Genomic DNA, 17586 nt, shown 5'->3' with positions numbered 1-17586 from the left:
TAAATCCACTTCCGGGGCCCACTTGGTGTGTGTTTGGGCTGAGCCTGATCAATCCACGTGTAGAGGCATTTCTTGGCGTCAAACTTCAGGTTATGACGTGTTTTGGGCGTTTAACTCCGGATCATGACGTTTTTCTGGCGTTTAACTCCAGACAACAGCATGTACTTGGCGTTTAACGCCAAGTTACGTCGTCAATCTTCGAATAAAGCATGGACTATTATATATTGCTGGAAAGCCCTGGATGTCTACTTTCCAACGCCGTTGAGGGCGCGCCATTTGGAGTTCTGTAGCTCCAGGAAATCCATTTCGAGTGCAGGGAGGTCAGAATCCAACAGCATCAGCAGTCCTTTTGTCAGCCTTTTTTCAGAGTTTTGCTCAAATCCCTCAATTTCAGTCAGAATTTACCTGAAATCATAGAAAAACACACAAACTCATAGTAAAGTCCAGAAATGTGAATTTAACATAAAAACTAATGAAAACATCCCTAAAAGTAGCTTAAACTTACTAAAAACTATATAAAAACTATGCCAAAAAGCGTATAAATTATCCGCTCATCACAACACCAAACTTAAATTGTTGCTTGTCCCCAAGCAACTGAAAATCAACTAGGATAAAAAGAAGAGAATATACTATAAAGTCCAAAATATCAATGAATATTAATTTAATTACATGAGCGGGACTTGTAGCTTTTTGCTTCTGAACAGTTTTGGCATCTCACTTTTTCCTTTGAAGTTTATGAATGATTGGCTTCTCTAGGAACTTAGAATTTCGGATAGTGTTATTGACTTTCCTAGTTAAGCATGTTGATTCTTGAACACAGCTACTTATGAGTCTTGGCTGTGGCCCTAAGCACTTTGTCTTCCAGTATTACCACCGGATACACAAATGCCACAGACACATAACTGGGTGAACCTTTTCAGATTGTGACTTAGCTTTGCTAAAGTCCCCAGTTAGTGGTGTCCAGAGCTCTTAAGCACACTCTTTTGCTTGGGATCACGACTTTAACCATTCAGTCTCAAGCTTTTCACTTGGACCTTCATGACACAAGCACATGGTTAGGGACAGCTTTGATTTAGCCGCTTAGGCCTGGATTTATTTTCCTTGGGCCCTCCTATCCATTGATGCTCAAAGCCTTGGATCCTTTTTACCCTTGCCTTTTGGTTTTAAGGGCTATTGGCTTTTTCTATTGCTCCTTCTTTTTCTATATACTCTTTTTAGATCTCTTCTTTTTTTTTTTTTTTCACTGCTTTTTCTTGCTTCAAGAATCAATTCCATGAATTTTTCAGATCATCAATAACATTTCTCTTTGTTCATCATTCTTTCAAGAACCAACAATTTTAACACTCATAAACAACAAGATCCAAAGACATATGCACTGTTCATTCATTCATTCAGAAAACAAAAGCATTGTCACCACATCAATATAATTAAACTAAATTCAATAATAATTTCGAAAATTATGTACTTCTTGTTCTTTTGAATTAAAACATTTTTCTTTTAAGAGAGGTGAAGGACTAATGGAATTTATTTATAGCTTTAAGGCATGGTTACATACTAATGATCATGAAATAAAGACACAAAACATAGATAAACATAATAATTAAAAACCGAAAACAGAAAGAAATAAAGAACAAGGAATGAATCCACCTCTAGTGGCGTCTTCTTCTTGAAGGACCAATGATGTTCTTCAACTCTTCTATGTCCCTTCCTTGCCTTTGTTGCTCCTCCCTCATTGCTCTTTGATCTTCTCTTATTTCTTGAAGAGTGAGGGCGTGCTCATGGTGTTCCACCCTTAGTTGTTCCACATTATGGCTCAAATCTTCCAAGGAGGTGCTAAGTTGCTCCCAATAGTTGTTGGGAGGAAAGTGCATTTGAGGCATTTGTTGATGGTGAACCTCCTCTTGTTCTCCTTGAGGGCCGTGAGGAACTTCCCTTGTTTGCTCCATCCTTTTCTTGGTGATGGGCTTGTCTTCTTCTATGGAGGCATCTCCATCTATGATAACTCCGGCTGAATAACATAGATGGCATATGAGGTGAGGGAATGCTAGCCGTGCCATGTATGAAGGTTTGTCAGCTATTTTGTAGAGTTCATTGGCTATGACTTCATGAACCTCTACTTCTTCACCAATCATGATGCTATGAACCATGATGGCCCGATCCACAGTAACTTCAGATCGGTTGCTTGTGGGGATGATGGATCTTTGAATGAACTCCAACCATCCTCTAGCTACAGGCTTGAGGTCCAGTCTTCTTAGTTGGACTGGCTTGCCTTTGGAGTCAACTCTCCATTGGGCGCCTTCCACACAAATGTCCCTAAGGACTTGGTCCAACCTTTGATCAAAGTTGACCCTTCTAGTGTAGGGGTGTTCATCACCTTGCATCATAGGCAAATGAAACGCCAACCTCACATTCTCCGGACTAAAATCCAAGTATTTCCCCCTAACCATTGTGAGATAATTCTTTGGGCTTGGGTTCATACTTTGGTTATGGTTTCTAGTGATCCATGCATTGGCATAGAACTCTTGAACCATGAGAATTCCGACTTGTTGCATGGGGTTGGCTAAGACTTCCCAACCTCTTTTTTGAATTTCATGTCGGATTTCCGGATACTCATTCTTCTTGAGCTTGAAAGGGACCTCAGGGATCACTTTCTTCTTTGCCACAACATCATAGAAGTGGTCTTGATGGCTCTTGGAGATGAATCTCTCCCTCTCCCATGACTCGGAAGTGGAAGCTTTTGCCTTCCCTTTTCCTTTTCTTGAGGAAACTCCGGCCTTGGGTGCCATTGATGGTGAATGAAAAATAAAAAGCTTAGGCTTTTTACCACACCAAACTTAAAATTTGCTTGTCCCCAAGCAAAAAGAAAAGAAGAGTAGAAGAAGAAGAAAATATGGAGAGAGGGAGAAGAGAGGGTTCGGTTATGTGGGAGAATGTGGGTTTGTGTTGTGTGAAAATGTAAAAGAAAAGAAGGGTATTTATAGGGAGGGGGAGGGTATAGGTTCGGCCATGTTGGGTGGGAAAGGGTGGGAAATTGAATTTGAAAGTAGTGGGGGTAGGTGGGGTGTATGGGGAAGAGGGGTTGATGTGAATGGTGAATGGAGTAATTGGGAAGAGGAATTGAGGTGATAGGTGAAGGTTTTTGGGAAGTGTGACATTGAGAATGAGATTTGGATTAGAAGAGTGTGATTAGGATTAAAAGGAATGTGGTAGGTGGGGATCCTGTGGGGTCCACAGATCCTGAGGTGAGGATCCTGTGGGGTCCACAGATCCTGAGGTGAAAACAAATACCATTCTTTCACCATATAGGCATGTAACATGCCTTGATGCATCATTCTGGCGTTCAAACGCCCATTGATGCTAGTTCTGGGCGTTAAACGCCCATGTTATGCACGTTTCTGGCGTTGAACGCCAGTTTCATGCTTGTTTCTGGCGTTCAGCGCCAGATTGTCCTCTGTGTGCGCATCCTGGCGTTAAACGCCAGGTTGTTGCTTGTTTTGGGCGTTCAACGCCAGAAAGATGCTCTGTTCTGGCGTTGAACGCCAGAAAGATGCTCCTTCTGGGCGTTGAACGCCAGCCTGTGCGCCTCCAGGGTGAAAAAAATTTTTCTCCTGTTTTTGACTCTGTTTTTAATTTTTTTTTATTTTTTTCGTGACTCCTCATGATCATGTACCTAATAAAACACAAAAATAACAAAGAAACAAAATAAAATAAAATTAGATAAATAAAATTGGGTTGCCTCCCAACAAGCGCTTCTTTAATGTCAATAGCTTGACAGTGGTTCTCATGGAACCACAAGGTGATCAGGTCAATTTAAGTGTGGTATTCCCAACACCAAACTTAGAGTTTGGATATGGGGTTTGAACACCAAACTTAGAGTTTGGTTGTGGCCTCACAACACCAAACTTAGAGTTTGACTGTGGAGGCTCTTCTTGACTCTGAACTGAGAGAAGCTCTTCATGCTTACTCTCTTTTGTCATAGAGGGATGGCCATGTGCTTGAAACACAAGGTAGTCCCCATTCAACTGAAGGACTAACTCACCTCTGTTGACATCTATCACAGCTCCTGCTGTGGCTAGGAAAGGTCTTCCTAGGATGATGCATTCATCATCTTCCTTCCTAGTATCTAGGATTATGAAATCAGTAGGGATGTAAAGGCCTTCAACCTTTACTAGCACGTCCTCTACTAATCCATATGCTTGCCTCACTGACTTATCTGCCAGTTGTAATGAGAACAAAGCAGGTTGTACCTCAATGATCCCCATCTTCTCCATTACAGAGAGTGGCATAAGATTTATCCCTGACCCCAGATCACATAGAGCTTTTTCAAAGCTCATGGTGCCAATGGTACAAGGTATTAAGGACTTGCCAGGATCTTGTTTCTTTTGAGGTAGAGTTTTCTGAATCCAAGTATCTAGTTCACTAATGAGCAAGGGAGGTTTACTTTCCCAAGTCTCATTACCAAACAGCTTGGCATTCAGCTTCATGATAGCTCCTAGATATAGAGCAGCTTGCTCTCCAATCACATCTTCATCCTCTTCAGAGGATGAATATTCTTCAGAGCTCATGAATGGCAGAAGGAGATTTAATGGGATCTCTATGGTCTCTAGATGAGCCTCAGATTCCTCTGGATCCTTAATAGGAAACTCCTTCATGCTTGAAGGACGTCCCAGGAGGTCTTTCTCCTTAGGATTTTCGTCCTCCTCCTCCCTAGTGCATTCGGTCACTTTGATTAAATCAATGGCCTTGCACTCTCCTTTGGATTCTCTTCTGTATTGCTTGGGAGAATACTGGGAGGAGTTTCAATAACTTTCTTACTCAGCTGGCCCACTTGTGCTTCCAGATTTCTAATGGAAGATCTGGTTTCATTCATGAAACTGAAAGTGGCCTTTGACAGATCAGAGACTATGTTGGCTAAATTAGAATTGTTTTGTTCAGAGTTCTCTGTCTGTTGCTGAGAAGATGATGGATATGGCTTACTATTATTCAGCCTTGCACGTCCACCATTGTTAAAACCTTGATGGGGTTTTTGTTGATCCTTCCAGGAGAAATTTGGATGATTTCTCCATGATGAGTTATAGGTGTTTCCATAAGGTTCACCTAAGTAATTAACCTCTGCCATGGCAGGGTTTTCAGGATCATAAGCTTCTTCAGAAGCTGCCTCTCTATTACTGTTGGATGCATGTTGCAATCCATTCAGATTCTGAGAGATCATGTTGACCTGTTGAGTCAACACTTTGTTCTGAGCCAATATGGCATTCAGAGCATCAATTTCAAGAACTCCTTTCTTCTGAGGGACCCCATTGTTCACGGAATTCCTCTCAGAGGTGTACATAAACTGGTTGTTTGCAACCATGTCAATGAGTTCTTGAGCCTCTTCAGGCGTTTTCTTCAGGTGAATAGATCCACCTGCAGAATGATCCAATGACATTTTCGAAAATTCAGAGAGACCATAATAGAATATATCTAATATGGTCCATTCTGAAAACATGTCAGATGGACATCTTTTAGTCAGCTGCTTGTATCTTTCCCAAGCTTCATAGAGGGATTCACCATCTTTTTGTTTGAAGGTTTGAACATCCACTCTCAGCTTGCTCAGCTTTTGAGGAGGAAAGAACTTATCTAAGAATGCAGTGACAAGCTTATCCCATGAGTCCAGGCTGTCTTTGGGTTGTGAATCCAACCATACTCTAGCTCTGTCTCTTACAGCAAAAGGGAAAAGCAAGAGTCTGTAGACTTCAGGATTAACTCCATTTGTCTTTACAGTCTCACAGATCTGCAAGAACTCAGTTAAAAACTGGTAAGGATCTTCAGATGGAAGTCCATAAAACTTGCAGTTTTGTTGCATTAAAGCAACTAGTTGAGGCTTAAGCTCAAAGTTATTGGCTCCAATGGCAGGAATGGAGATGCTTCTTCCATCAAATTTGGATGTTGGCTTAGTGAAGTCACCAAGCACTCTCCTTGCATCATTATTATTATTTTCGGCCATCACCTCTTGTGCTAATGTTTCTGAAAGGTTGTTTCTGGATTGTTGTAATTTAGCTTCTCTTAATTTTCTCTTCAGAGTCCTTTCAGGTTCTGGATCAATTTCAACAAGAGTGCCTTTATCCTTGTTCCTGCTCATATGAAAGAGAAGAAAACAAGAAAAGAGAAAGGAATCCTCTATGTCACAGTACAGAGATTCCTTTATGTTAGTAGAAAAAGAAGGGGGTAGAAGAATAAAAAGGGGGATTCGGATTTTTGGAGGAAGAGAGGTGGAGAGAAGTGTTAGTAATTAAACAATTAAATAGAATAAGAAAAGAGAAAAGAAAATTCGAAAATAATTTTTGAAAAGGGGTTAGTGATTTTCGAAAATTAGAGATAAAATGTAATTAAAATTAAAACATGAAACAATTAATTAATTAAAATTAATTTTTGAAAAAGAAAGAGATATTTTCGAAAATAGAAGAGGGAAAAGTAGTTAGGTGGTTTTGAAAAAGATAAGAAACAAACAAAAAGTTAGTTAGTTGATTGAAAAAGATAAGAAGATAGTAAGTTAGATAAGATATTTTGAAATCAAATTTTGAAAAAGATAAATTTTTTTGGAAAAGATAAAATAAAAGATAAAAAGATTTAATTTAAAAATTTTGAAATTATTTACTTCACTAACAAGAAACTACAAGATAAGATTCTAGAACTTAAAGATTGAACCTTTCTTAACAAGAAAGTAACACACTTCAAATTTTTGAACCAATCACATTAATTATTAGTGAATTTTCGAAAATTACATATAAAGATAAGAAAAAGATTTTGAAAATAATTTGAAAAAGATTTTTGAAATTTTCGAAAAATAATAAAAAAAAAATTTGAAAAAGATATGATTTTGAAAAAGATTTTGAAGAGATAAGATTTTTAAAATTGAAATTTTGACTTGACTTGTAAGAAATAACTAATTTTGAAAATTTTTGACCAAGTCAACCCAAAATTTCGAAAATTTGGAGGGAAATAAGGAAAAGATATTTTTTTGATTTTTGAATTTTTAATTATGAGAGAAAAACAACAAAATGCTTTATGCATGAAATTTTTAGATCAAAACAATGAATGCATGCAAGAATGCTATGAATGTCAAGATGAACACCAAGAACACTTTGAAGATCATGATGAACATCAAGAACATAATTTTGAAAAATTTTTTATGCAAAGAAAATATGCAAGACACCAAACTTAGAAATCTTTAATGCATGGAAAATATGAATGCAAAAATGCACATGAAAAACAAGAAAAGACACAAAACAAGAAATCATCAAGATCAAACAAGAGGACTTATCAAGAACAACTTGAAGATCATGAAGAACACTATGAATGCATGAGATTTTCGAAAAAATGCAAGAGAAAATTTTTAAAGCATGCAATTGACACCAAACTTAAAAATTGACTCAAGACTCAAACAAGAAACACAAAATATTTTTTATTTTTATGATTTTCTAATTTTTTTTGGATTTTTATTAATTATTTTCGAAAATAAAGTTTTGAAAAACGAAAAATAAAAGAAAAATTTTTGAAAAAGATTTTTGAAAAGAAAATTACCTAATCTGAGCAACAAGATGAACCGTCAGTTGTCCATACTCGAACAATCCCCGGCAACGGCGCCAAAAACTTGGTGGACGAAATTGTGATTCCTATTTTGTGCCCTTTGGCATCATTGTAAAATTATTCCTTTTAGAAATTGACCTTCCTTCACAACTCCGTTCAACTAACCAGCAAGTGTACTGGGTCGTCCAAGTAATACCTTACGTGAGTAAGGGTCGAATCCACAGAGATTGTTGGTATGAAGCAAGCTATAGTCACCTTGCAAATCTCAGTTAGGCAGATTAAATTTGTTTATGGTGAGTTCGAATATTAATAATAAAATAAATAATAAAAAGGGATAGAATACTTATGCAGATTCATTGGTAGGAATTTCAGATAAGTGGAATGGAGATGCTGTAGAGCTCTTGGACGCCTGCTCTCCTATTCCTTCTACCCAATCCTTCTTACTCCTTTCCATGGCAAGCTTTGTATAGGGGTTCACTATCAGCTGTGGCTACTTTCATCCTCACGGGGAAATATCCTATGCGGCTGTCACTCGCACAGCTAACCAGTCTGGAGGCATCACCCATGGTTGATAGCTACATCCCATCCTCGCAGTGAAAGCTAATGCTCACGCACTCTGTCACAGTACGGCCAATCACCGGTTGGTTCCCGCTCCTACTGGAATAGAATCCCTCTTTTGCGTTTGTCACTAACGCCCAGCAGGTTAAAGTTTGAAGCACGTCACAGTCATTCATTACCGGAATCCTACTCGGAATACCACAGACAAGGTGAGACTTTCCGGATTCCCAGGATCCTACTCGGAACACCACAGACAAGGTTGGACTTTTCGGATCCTCATAAATGCCGCCATCCATCTAGCTTATACCACGAAGATTCTGTTGGGGAATCTAAGAGATATGCATTCAAGCTTGTGTTGCATGTAGAACGTAAGTGGTTGTCAATCACTCGCGTTCATGAGTGAGAACGTTAATGAGTGTTATTGACTCATCACATTCATCATATTCTTGGGTACGAATGAATATCTTGGAATAAGAGTAGAAGAGGAATTGAATAAAAGAAAATAGAACTTCATTAATCTTTGAGGTACAGCAGAGCTCCACACCCTTAATCTATGGTGTGCAGAAACTCCACCGTTGAAAATACATAAGCAAGAGGTCCAGGCATGGCCGAATGGCCAGCCCCCTGAACGTGATCACAGGATAGAAAATACAATCCAGGATCCAGAATGTCTAATACAATAGTAAAAGGTCCTATATATACTAGACTAGCTACTAGGGTTTACATGAGTAAGTAATTGATGCATAAATCCACTTCCGGGGCCCACTTGGTGTGTGTTTGGGCTGAGCCTGATCAATCCACGTGTAGAGGCATTTCTTGGCGTCAAACTTCAGGTTATGACGTGTTTTGGGCGTTTAACTCCGGATCATGACGTTTTTCTGGCGTTTAACTCCAGACAGCAGCATGTACTTGGCGTTTAACGCCAAGTTACGTCGTCAATCTTCGAATAAAGCATGGATTATTATATATTGCTGGAAAGCCCTGGATGTCTACTTTCCAACGCCGTTGAGAGCGCGCCATTTGGAGTCCTGTAGCTCCAGGAAATCCATTTCGAGTGCAGGGAGGTCAGAATCCAACAGCATCAGCAGTCCTTTTGTCAGCCTTTTTCAGAGTTTTGCTCAAATCCCTCAATTTCAGTCAGAATTTACCTGAAATCATAGAAAAACACACAAACTCATAGTAAAGTCCAGAAATGTGAATTTAACATAAAAACTAATGAAAACATCCCTAAAAGTAGCTTAAACTTACTAAAAACTATATAAAAACTATGCCAAAAAGCGTATAAATTATCCGCTCATCAAGTTATCACTGGATTCATCATCTAGGGGGTTAGTTACAGAAGAAAAAACAATTCCTTTCTTTTTTGACTCTTTTTTTAAATAAGTGTTTTCAAAAGCAAGAAGGTTTCCTCTCAAATCATCAAGTGTCATGGAATCAAGGTTACTGCTCTCAGAAATAATTAAAGCTTTTGTTTCCCACTCTTTAGCGAGACATCTCAGCACTCTTCTCACAAGCACATAATCGGAATGTGTTATTCCCATAGCATCCAAGCCAACAATGATGGTGTTGAACCGTTCGAACAGTTCATCAATGAATTCTCCTTCCTTCATTGTAAACATTTCATACTCCCTGATTAACATGTCTATCCGAGTCTTATTTACAATGGTGATTCCTTTATCCTAGATTTCCTTTGCTGTTGTGCATCGTGATACCCATCGGTACTCCTCGAAGCTGATAGCACAGTTGAGTAGATTTACAGCCTTGGCATTTAGCTCTACTTTCTTTCTATCTTCTTCGGTCCAGCTTGCTTCAGGCTTAAGAGTGACTACTTCTTCAGCACTTGTGTTGATTGGAAATTGAGGACCCTCCAGTATAATCTTCCATAGTCTGTAGTCTACGGCTTGCACAAAAATCTTCATTCTCTCCTTCCAATAGGTATAGTTTTTCCCATTGAAAAGAGGTGGTCTGTTGCTTGACTGTCCTTCTGTAAGGTTATAGGACACCAGATTTGAGCCACTGCTTTCTGCCATGAGGATATTTTCTCCAAGCTGCAAAGCTTGATCTCTTTGAGACCAAGCTCTGATTCCAATTGATGGTTTCAGTGGCTAAGAGAAGGGGGGTTGAATCTTAGCCCCCTTTTTTGCTTGATTACACTCTCTGGTCTTTGAGGAGACTTTTCTGTTTTTGTCTCGTCCCTTGCCACGAGACTTTTCTTTTTGTCTCGTCACTTGGTATGAGATATTTTTGGTTTTTGCTCCTGGACAGTAGAAATAGAAATGGAGTATAAGAGAAAGAAAATTACACCCAGATATATCCTGGTTCAGCTGCTAAGTACAATGCAGCCTACATCCAATCTCCATCACAACAATGATGGAATTTCACTATAATCATTCTTGATTACAAGTACTAATTCTCCCTAGGAACTACCCTTCCTATCTGGGACAAGTCCAGAATTCTAAACCTAATCCTGAACTTAACTTGGTCACTGCCAAGCTTTCAAATATAAAGTGCTAACCCAACTTACAAGGGGATTCCCACAGAATCATGAAACACAGCACAGATGTACAAAGGAACTCTAAGGACATCTATGGCTTTTTCTTTTAATTTTGCACTCTCTGCCTTTTTTCGCTCTATGGCATTTTCATACAAACCTCACTGTTTGCCTTTTTCCATAAGACTCAAGACATGACAAAATTAAACAGGAAAATACTAAACAGAATACATTGAAGGAGAAGAAAATCTGTAAGCTTAGGTAGCTATGAGACTTCTGTGCCTTGCACTCTCACTGCTTACTTCTAACTCCTTGAATCAAACCGTGACTGTTCACCCCTTTTATAGAGAGGAGAAGCCTTCACAGTTAAAACCAAAACCAAGCTTAACTTCTTTTCCTTCAAAACAGAATCGGTTCGGCCACAGAGAGAGAAGAGGTAACTCATGCAAAACCCATCATGCAAATACCTCTAGTTCTTCTTTGGTCATCACTCTTCATCAATCCGAGCGCTCCATCCTTGACTTGCTCTCCAAGATGGATTTATGGCCCTTGATGCTTCATGATGATGATGACTTCATCTGCTCCAATCTCTGCCTCTTTCATCACTTCGCCACTCTAGCTACTTCCTGTGGTGGTTGAGCAGAATTAGAGACAAGCCATGCCTCCAAGAATCTCTTCCTTGCTGACCGAATCTTCTCCTTTCTTTTTGAGTATGAAGAGCTCGAGATTACCTCACCAAATCTTACCATTTTTGGTGAAAATCTCAGCCACAGCAAACTTTTATTTTGTTATATTTTCTTGTCATCATCATGATGGTCTTGAGACGTGCTCCATCTTCTTTTCGGTGAGTAGGTGTACCTCCCATTGCTTCCTGGATAATGACCGAAAGAGAAGAAGGAAAGATGAGAGAGAATGTAGAGTTAAAGTAAAAGCAATTAATTGAAACTCTCTCTCTCTCTCTCTCTCTCTCTCTCTCTCTCTCTCTCTCTCTCTCTCTCTCTCTCTCTCTCTCTCTCTCTCTCTCTCTCTCTCTCTCTCTCTCTCTCTCTCTCTCTCTCTCTCTCTCTCATTTATGTTTCCAATGCCACCATATTAGAATTTGAAATCCATCCTTAATGAGAAATGGAATCCGTTGGAGAGTATAAGGCAAATGATAACATTTGCTTTCCTGATGGATTTTTGGATCAAGCATTGGATCTCTTATCATGGATCATAGTTGGGCTTTGGAGCAATGAGATTTATTCTGGCCCAACTAATATCACAACCATTCAGCCATATAATATAGAAAACATTAAACAAGGCTGATTGCAAGTTTTGATTTTGAGCTTACAACTATTTTTTTATTTTCGGCCCAATTATAAAACTGCAACACAAAATTATTAATTAATATATGTTAAATGAAAATCAGATTAATAATTTTGTAATTAAATATTTCAATAATATTTGTTTATCATCAAAATTAAATTAGAGTTTTCCAAACTCATCAATTGATTTAATAGAGAATTAATTCTTTTTCTTTTGTGAATACCAATCAACTAGATATGCAATTAAAAATAAAAATATGAGTTTTATTGCGTATCCAATGATTAAATGTATATAACAATCTATTGGAATGGGCACGGAAGTATATGCTGTTCATTTAATCTCCATATTTTTATTTTTATTTTTAAAAAAAAAATTTAGACTAAATTATTGATAATATAATTCAAATAATATTATTAATACTAACTCACTTTTAACCAAAATCAAATTAAAAAATAAATTTTATACAAATTCTCATTTACAAACTTCAATTTAAACGTACAATAATTCTTCAAACAATTTTTTACCTATCATATATAATTCATCTGTTGCATTAACAACGTTCTGCGAGTTAACAATATAGAAAGTAAATCATGAAGTTGCAATACAGCCTCTAATCGTTTCGCTAATTCTTAAGCCTTAATTTGTCAAAATGTGGTGGCATCTCTATCAAAGGGACACCAATGATATCTAGACAGAGTAAGTCAATCAAAGGCACACAATTTGAAAGCAACAATATTTTGCAACTTGTACCAAAGTTATATAAAATTTATACAAAGTTATATAATATCAAGCAACCTAGTGAGTGAGTAGCTTCACAAAGAGAGTACTAAAGGAAATGAATTTTGGTATCAAGCTCTACATATGAAAAAGTGAGTTGGTGTTAATAATATTGTTTGAATTATATATTATGATTTAATTTAAAATGTTTTGCAAATGCAGTACTTGACTGATTTAGTTTGGAGTTTTTTTTTTTTTTAAATTAGAAGTAAGAATACGGAGATTAAACACACAATTACACTTCCATGCGTATTCTAACCAATTTTTATATACATTCAATTGATTGGATATCTAATAAAATCCATATTTTTATTTTTAATCTCATATTCAATCGACTGATATTCACAAAAATCAATTTAATTATGTATTAAATTGATTAATGAATTTTCAATCGAGTTATTTGACATCAATTCTTACTTACTAATCGATTGGTATTAAAATAAATCAATTGAATTAACAACAAATACAATTTTCCTATCGCATCTAATGGATCAAAACAACAAATTACATAAAACTTTGTTGATTCATATTGTCAAAAATTATTTATGAAGGCTACTATTAATAAAAATCTATTTTATTGTTTTTCTAATTAATAATGATATAGTTATGAAAACAAAAATGATGAATAATAAAAATAATAATTTATAAAATAAAGAATAAATTTTAAAATTAAATAATATATAAAGAATTAATTAATAAATAAAATTAAACAAAGACTATTTGATAATTAGGACTGTCAAACGGGTTAGCCCAATCCATTTAGGTCCACCCCCGTTAAGTTCGTGGATTAAATGGGTTGAATCGTTTAAGCCTGTTTTATTCGTAGACCATAATTTTTCAGTCCGAATCGTTTATAGTCAGTCCGATGGGTTAAACGGGGCAGCCCGTTTATCCTTTTATTTTATTTTTTAAAAAATATTTTGACAAAAAATATCACTTTTAGGTCAAAAACTTTAAACAAACAATATTTTTTAGTTGATAGGTCAGATTTTCGGATCGAATCGGGAGAAATATCGACTAAAAGTGATACTTTTGTTGAAACAAATGTAAAAAAAAAATTAAACGGGCCACCCGTTTAGTCCGCGGGCTAGCCCGTTTAACACGTTTTTTTGGTAATCGGGTTCAGTCCGTTTAACCCGAAAATTAAACGGGTTTAATTTTAGAGACAAAATCTGCCCATTTAAATAGGTAAACGGGAAACCAACTTGGGTTGGTCGATAAGTGTTGGGAGTTCGAATCCCGCCTTGTGCATGCAGTAACTCATTAGCCAGCGACAGACCTTTAAATAGAGCTCAGATCTGTGACAGATTAGTTTTTGACCTGTCGGATTGGAGGATACTGTAGAAAACTAAAGAAAAAAAATAGGTAAACGGGCTGACTCGATAGATTTAACCTATTTTAATAGTTCTATTAAAAATTTTAAAAAATATATTTTATTATTAAAATCATTTAATAATTCAAATTTTATTGGGCCATCTAATCTTTTGTCAAGTTACTTTGATATCGCGATAACTCCCTAAATTCTCCAACATTCTCGTGAAATACCTTCTCTAAACTTTTACATTCCTAACTACCCCCTTTGTCATCCAATGTGGTGTTTCCTATTGCTTCCGATAATATACTCATCTATACGTATATATTTTAATAATTTTTTAATGGTGAAATTCTCACCAAAATATAAAATTTTTTTAATAACAATTTTAAAATAAAAATAATTTTTAAATAATTGTTCAAACTTCAAACTTTTAATGATTCACGAATCACTATCTATATATTATAGTTGTAAGTTGAGATTTATTAAATGATTTAAAATATTTAACTAAATTATTATCTATTATTTGTTAACTATCTAATTTTATATAAAAATAATTACATATAAATTTTTACCAATTTTTAATTAGTAATAATAATAAAATATTTTATTATCTCTTCTACAAAAAAATCTCAACGATAATATTAATAAGATAAAAAATAAACCTTTAAAATTTACCTTATTTAATATTTATTTATTAAAAGATGTATTAAATAAAGCTAAAAATAATAAGTTTTAATAGTTTTTGGCTAATATTTTTTTGTTATCAAATATTTTCGAAATGTTAAATTTTCAATATAAATTTTTTATATTTCCAACTAAAATTTTCTTATTTTATAATCTTAATATGTACCTTAAGACACATAATAAATAAACCCATATTTAAAAAGCACATTTCTTTCTAAAACATTTTGTAAAAATATTTATAGTTGCACATAGGAAACAAAGCATGCTTTAAATTTTTAAGAGACATGTTATTGGCAAACAAATAATTTTTTCAAATTCAATTACAAAGTAATTTCGTGGAGCAACGGTTCTTGACTTTTTGCTCTTATTTGAACAATTGGATACAAACCAAACGGTTGGTAACTACCACACCGTTCACAATAATTAATAATTAATTAATTAATATATGAAATTTGTAAATACTCTTTAGCAATCATATTAACTTTTGTACGATGACCTTTAAAGAAACTTCCATGCTGAGATGGAGTGAATTGGGGTCCCCTTCCATCCAATGATAAGACTCTTTCCATTCTTATCTAACGTGCAAATGTTACTCAACCCAAGCTTTTTAATAACCAAGTTACCTTGGTATACCGATGACTCACTAAATTCAGTTTCAAACATTCTAAATCTCGCAAAAAACCTTCTCCAAACATGTATCTTCACATTCCTAGCTGCTCTCTCTTTGTCATCCAATGCAACAATGTTTCGTATTGCTTCAGATAATATTGCTTCTAATCTCATCCTGCACTCATTCTCCTGATTTAGACACGTTTCAATGCAATCAAAATATGCTGAAAAGAAAAACAAGGACTCAATGAATCGATTCACAAATAAAGGAGAGTTGTGGTTTGCTTCAATCTCAACAACAACCATAATAGCCGGTTTAATCTTCCTTAACACCCTCATCAAGTTGTCCAAGGAATCAGGACTTGGCACCAAAATCCTCAGGGTATTGGGAGAGTAAACGGCCACAGCGTCATCATTTTCAATCTCAAAATGATCTTCCCTTAATTCTGTAATGTCTTCAACAAAAACTGTCTTAAACAAAATGCGAAACTTCAAGGACTTGGCAAAGCTCACCAACCTCCTCCCTGCCTCATCTAGCACCCTCTTACTTCCACATCCAACGGCAGTTATCTTCACAAGCTCGACCGGCTTTTCGCTTCGCTCGGCCAGAGCTTGCATAAGAACTGTCGCCATCAGCCCATATCCAAGCCCAAGATCTATCAAATGGATTTTGGTTTTTGATGCAACATGCTCAACCAAAGCTTGCACACCAACAAATTGCATCACTTGATTAAAAGGAAGCTTTTGATGGCATGCTATCGCCGAGTTATGATCCATTTGCATTGCTTCAACCAGTTCCCTCTGCGAATTCCTCTCTAACACCATCCCTCCTATCTCTCTATTCAGCCTTTCTTTCAGTGCGCAAGAGAAATGAAAGACGAGTCTCTGAACTGTGTTCCCAAGATTTGATGAATTCCATTGGCATTGAAGGAGCAATGAATTCGCACGCTCGAATTGTTGGCACCCAATCTTATCAGCTGAAGCTAGGAGAAATTGGGCAAGGTCAATGTCCCTATTTTCCTCTTCAGACAAAATCATGAAACCAATTTGAGCATAAGGATGCATTGGCATGAACCAATTATCTTGCCATTGTGAAGAGTATTGCACATACCTTGTTCCTGCCAATCTTACTATTTCCTCTGTTGATAACTTCTGGGGACTAATGCTAGTGCTAGTTTTCGCTTCTTCGCTGGCGCCGCTTAAGTTTCTCCGTCCTAACCTCTGGATCCTGCTTCCGTAACTGCAGAGGAGCTCCCATGAAGGAGGCGGAGGTGGCGACCGTGGTGGTTCAACCGAACTTGTTTTTCTGACCAACGATTGATTATTATTCTTTTGTGGCAATAATAATGGTTGTGTCTTTTGATGTGGATCAGGGTAAAAGCTGAACTCTTCTAGCACCAAGTTATCAAACTTGAAATCATCATGTTGCTGGGGCTCGTTTTTCTCATTATAAGGGATTGGATTATTGTTATTCATGTCTCCAAGAAATTTCGTTATTGTTGAGGTGTTGGTGGTATCTTCGACTCGAAACTCAACATGCTCTTCTTGTATTGAACCATAACCGTCGAGGATTCCGTTGAGATTGAAACCTGTTGGAGAGAAACGCTCGCTCACCATGTTGAGTTAGAATAGAACTCAAGAAAGGTATCAGCAGTCTTTTGCACTCGGACAATGAGCATTTTGCCCTTCTTTCCATATTTATACATGGTTTTATGGCAATGGTGTCTCTGCATGTTAGTGTGGAAGCTACTCAAAATCGAATATTTTAAGCGGGTGCAGTTAAATTCACGTAAAGTTGATAGTTGAGAGCCGTTAAATAATTTGATTGATTTGATTAAATTTTACTCTCAGTTATCAACTTCACATAAATTTTCATCATATTTTAAAGATAAATTTGTAAATTACTCAAAAAACATTTTATAAATTTGTCTATTTATATTCAATATTTTAAATAATCATTCGCGCAATAAAAAATTTGCTATTTTGTTGTCTTCATATTATATAATTAAATATATTTATAAAATTATTTTATAATGTATATCAAAATTAAATTCTAAATAATATAGATATTATTTTTAGACAAATTATGTAAAAAAATGAAATAAAAATCAAATTTACATAAATTCCCTAAACTAAGAAGCGTTATGTGGGTAGCCTATTTTATCGTAAATCGAATTCACTTAAGTCGATTTAGGTCTTTATATGTAAATTGAATTGAATACATTCGATTTAGAGTTTGCATAATAAATCAAATTAATATCATTCGATTTGGGTTGAT

The 17586-nt window shown here is 36.1% G+C and overlaps 1 protein-coding gene across 1 annotated transcript; it reads right to left on the bottom strand.

Moving 5' to 3' along the window:
* Nucleotides 1-15168: 15168 nt before the first annotated feature.
* Nucleotides 15169-16925, bottom strand: LOC130949241 (DELLA protein RGL1-like). Its single transcript, XM_057878016.1, has one exon. The coding sequence runs from the start codon at nucleotides 16923-16925 to the stop codon at nucleotides 15198-15200; it is 1728 nt and encodes a 575-aa protein (XP_057733999.1). The 3' UTR covers nucleotides 15169-15197.
* Nucleotides 16926-17586: the final 661 nt, after the last annotated feature.

This window comes from Arachis stenosperma, chromosome 9 (genome assembly GCF_014773155.1).
Source record: "Arachis stenosperma cultivar V10309 chromosome 9, arast.V10309.gnm1.PFL2, whole genome shotgun sequence".
Taxonomy (NCBI): domain Eukaryota; kingdom Viridiplantae; phylum Streptophyta; class Magnoliopsida; order Fabales; family Fabaceae; genus Arachis; species Arachis stenosperma.
This window is presented reverse-complemented; position numbering and strand designations above follow the sequence as displayed.